Raw genomic sequence first — 3,907 nt, forward strand, 5'->3', positions numbered from 1 at the left:
GTAAAACAAATCCCAATTGCAACTAATATTCACGCATAAAATTTATTTGGGGAAAACATCAATTATCAAGAATTTTTTATATTTAAAATTCGAACCTAAAACCTCTAATTAAAAAAGAATCAACAATAACTAACTGTTTCACCACTTAAATTATTTACTTTGGTTAACTTATTATTCAGTCAGTTTTAATTATGTGATTATATTTTTTTTTTTTGAGAATCAAACAATTTTAGGCTTCATTATAAATTTAGGTATGAAATTCTTAAGTTTTTTTTTTTAAATAAAATTTATATATTTAAAAACTATGTAAAATATACTTTAAGTCATAATAATTGATAACTCAAAATTTTTAAAAAATATATAAAAAATTATCGTTAGAATTAGACTTGTTTGAATCTCAAAATTTAAAAAGTACCACATCACATTATTTCAAAATTAATATTTAATCATAAAAATTAAAATTCCTCTTGAAGTTATACAAGTTTTACCAAATTCTGAACACAATATTTTGTTTTACAAAAAATATAATTAAAAATACTTTAACTTTAGCCCTATAAATTTTAAGCAATCATTGAAAATCTATGACCAAACGCCTATTAAGTTAACAAAATAGTTCAAAAAATGTCACCATCGAGATGATGGGCGTATTTTAAGCTTTCAAAAAGGCCATGCATGCACCTAACTGATTCTTTTATTTTGGCCACTACATCCCACAACCTTCATTTCTTTGTAAACTGTCTAAACTTAAAAAAAAAAAAAAAAAATCGAATTCACGTATTGTAAACCTCATCTTTTGGGGAGAAGTTTTGGATCAAATTTTTTTCATTTTTAAAGCTTGAATCTATCGTGTTAAGGACAGAGAAATGACAATCATCTCACTATAACTCATATTGATATTTTCAAGGTTTCTAATTAAGTTACATACATACATTATCGTACTTACATCATCGGATTATTTTATCTGTTATATATAATGAGTAATTTTCTTATTTATAAATATTAGTATAAATTTATAGAGATTTAAATACGGACATTTTCCTTGAATCATCTTTCACTTGAAGAAACACGTTCATGTGGTAGAAGAAATTTTGGATTATCAACTATTATTATATTCAGTAATTTTAAATTTGAGTTTAAGTTTTATATAAGGATAATAAATTGATAATATAAAGATTATTTGCACACTTAAATTTATCTAATTAAGAGATAATTACATAGTATAATTTTAAATATTTTATTAATCATCAATTAAAAATATTAACCAATTGTTTATCAGATAGTTCGGTTCCATTCTGTATGTTATCCAAAAAGTCTTATTTAGCTAGTAGCACAATTATTATTTTTTTTTAAAAGAGATTTGCATTTAAAGCTGATTAAATTTATTGAAGAAGTCTCCTTTTTGTTAGCCTATATTTCTGTCGTTTGCTTTTATTTATCACTTTCTGAGATACTTTTATTAAAAAATAATAGTAATTTTTATAGTGCACACTTATTTTAAAAAAATGACAATGTTATAGTGACTTTATCATATTATCTATATTAATTGACTTTATAAGTATTGAAAAATAATTTAAAAAATAAGTAATTAATATTAAAGATAAAATATGAATTTTTCTTGTCTTTTCTTGAATAGTAAAAATGACAAGTAAAAATGAAAATTAAAATTAAAAAAATATGAAAAGTAAATCCAAACGGAGGGAATTATTAATTAGGCAATTCAATGAAAACTATCCGTTTTCCACCAATCAAAAGACAAAAAAACATATAAAATTAATTTGAAGAACAATAGAGTTGAAGTTTGATTCCAGATTCCAATTTGACATTTCATTGTAAAATTAAATAAAGATAGACTGCTGATAAAATATTCATTACAATTTCATACACAAGCTGGGAAACTAAATTCTACAAGTAATATATAACAACAATTATATTTTACAATTGTTGAAAACTTCTGCTAGCTGGTCACATTTTTCATCCAATAACTAGCCTCCATATAATATAATATTATTGTCACTGGAATTGAAATGCTGGATTCACAAAAAGTGGCTGCTGATAATTGAAATAAATATTACAATTATTACTTGTAATATTATTCGCATTTTGTTGTTGTGATGATACTTGGCCCCCTAGCTGAAATTTCTCCATATTTGTGTTATTAACAATATTGTTCGTTGTGTAAATTTGGTCATCATGGTCATATGAATTATTATCACCTAGTAATTGTGGAATTGATCCAAAATAATCCAACTCCAATAGATGTGACAATGAACAAATTCTTGGTAATTTCATTGTTTGTGGTCCACCAATAACTTCAATTGAATTATTTGAAGTACTCACAATTTGATGATGACTTTCTACTACATCTTCTTCTCCTTCAACTTTCATCATTTCCATAGTTTTTCCCAAATTCTTCTTCTTATAAATTCTACAAAGTACCCAATCATCTAACTGAAAAAAAAAAAAAACACCCAAGACAAAGAAAAAAGAATATTAGTATAATTTATCAAATAAAATAAATAAGTCTAAATAGAGCTGACCGAATAACTTTTGTCGCTAAATAATAAAAACTTGTTGCCACTCCTATTTAATGATAGATTAACGACAACTTCTACCGCTAAACAGTAAAAACCTGTTTCTAATCCTCTTCAGCGATAAATTATCATTTTACTGACTATTTAGCGACAGATTAACGATGAATTTCATATTAATTTGGATAGGAATTGCTTACCCTCATAGAGCCACTGTGCTTAGTAGTTTGGGACTTTGATTCACTCAAACGATATTCATGCATGATCCAATCAGTCTTGACACCTTTAGGAGGTTTACCTTTGTAAAAAACAAGTGCTTTTTTAACTCCAACATATTTTGATGCACTATATATTGCTTTATCAGTGCCTGTTGCCTTCCAATAACCTGACACTGCTGCTCTATTTGGCCTAACACCATTTGGATATTTTCTATCTCTAGGGGTGAAAAAATACCACTCATTTTCTCCAAATTCAGCTTTCTCTACATTTTCACAAACGCACATAATTAGTCATCAATATAACAACAATATATTTCTACAGAGTAGAGTCTGAAGAGAATAGAACATATGACTACTGTCTCAGAGGTGAGATAGAGAGGCTGTTTCCAAAGACCCCCGACTCAAGACAAAACCAGTCTATTGTATAATATAATCATCAATAATATCATATGCGAAAACTTTATCATATATTTTTTGCATTTAAATAAATTTTTTGAATATGTATATATGTATGTATGTTTACTAACCAGGTAATTCCCAGGGATCGAACTTGTAGACATCAATTTCGGGTATAATTGAAACGGGGCATGGCCTCGATGTAGCTTGATATCGAAGATAATACATGATTAATTCTTCATCAGTAGGATGGAACCTAAATCCAGGAGGAAGATCAGAGCTAATTTTTCCAACCATTTTTTTTATATAAAAAAATAAAATATAGCTAGTATAAAAATGAAAAAGAATTGGTAAGTATATATTAATTATATGATTTTGAAGTATTGTATTAATTAAAGAGAAAAGGGAAGGGTGGGAAATTTTTTGATTGTATAGGGAGGAAAATGTGAAGTGTGAGTGTTTGAAATGTTTGCAAGGAGAAGGCTGCCCAATTTATAATTGTTGGAAGTTTTTAAAATTTGTCATTTTTTGATTGGTTTTTTAATGACTTGCATACCTAGTATGAGTACATATTAATTATATATAAAATATTGCAAGGTCATGCTTGTATAATATTTTAGGCAAAATCACTATCTCATTCTTTCTTCATTCAATGGACAACATGATGAGGGGGGTGGGGAGTGGGAGTGGGAGTGGGGGTGGGGGTGGGGAGTGGAATATCCTTTAGTTCTTATCTTTTATTTTCTTGTTATGCAACTTTAACAA

At 27.1% G+C, this 3,907-nt stretch overlaps 1 protein-coding gene across 1 annotated transcript; it reads right to left on the bottom strand.

The window, feature by feature from the left end:
- Positions 1 to 1,791: 1,791 nt before the first annotated feature.
- On the bottom strand, positions 1,792 to 3,691 carry LOC107847606 (NAC domain-containing protein 1). Its single transcript, XM_016691976.2, has 3 exons — positions 3,274 to 3,691; positions 2,729 to 3,009; positions 1,792 to 2,448 (listed from the first exon to the last, which is right to left on the bottom strand). Exons 1-3 carry the CDS (start codon positions 3,437 to 3,439, stop codon positions 2,011 to 2,013), a joined length of 885 nt encoding a protein of 294 aa, XP_016547462.1. The 5' UTR covers positions 3,440 to 3,691; the 3' UTR covers positions 1,792 to 2,010.
- Between the last annotated feature and the right edge of the window lie 216 nt (positions 3,692 to 3,907).

The sequence above is a fragment of the Capsicum annuum genome, chromosome 11 (genome assembly GCF_002878395.1).
Source record: "Capsicum annuum cultivar UCD-10X-F1 chromosome 11, UCD10Xv1.1, whole genome shotgun sequence".
NCBI lineage: Eukaryota > Viridiplantae > Streptophyta > Magnoliopsida > Solanales > Solanaceae > Capsicum > Capsicum annuum.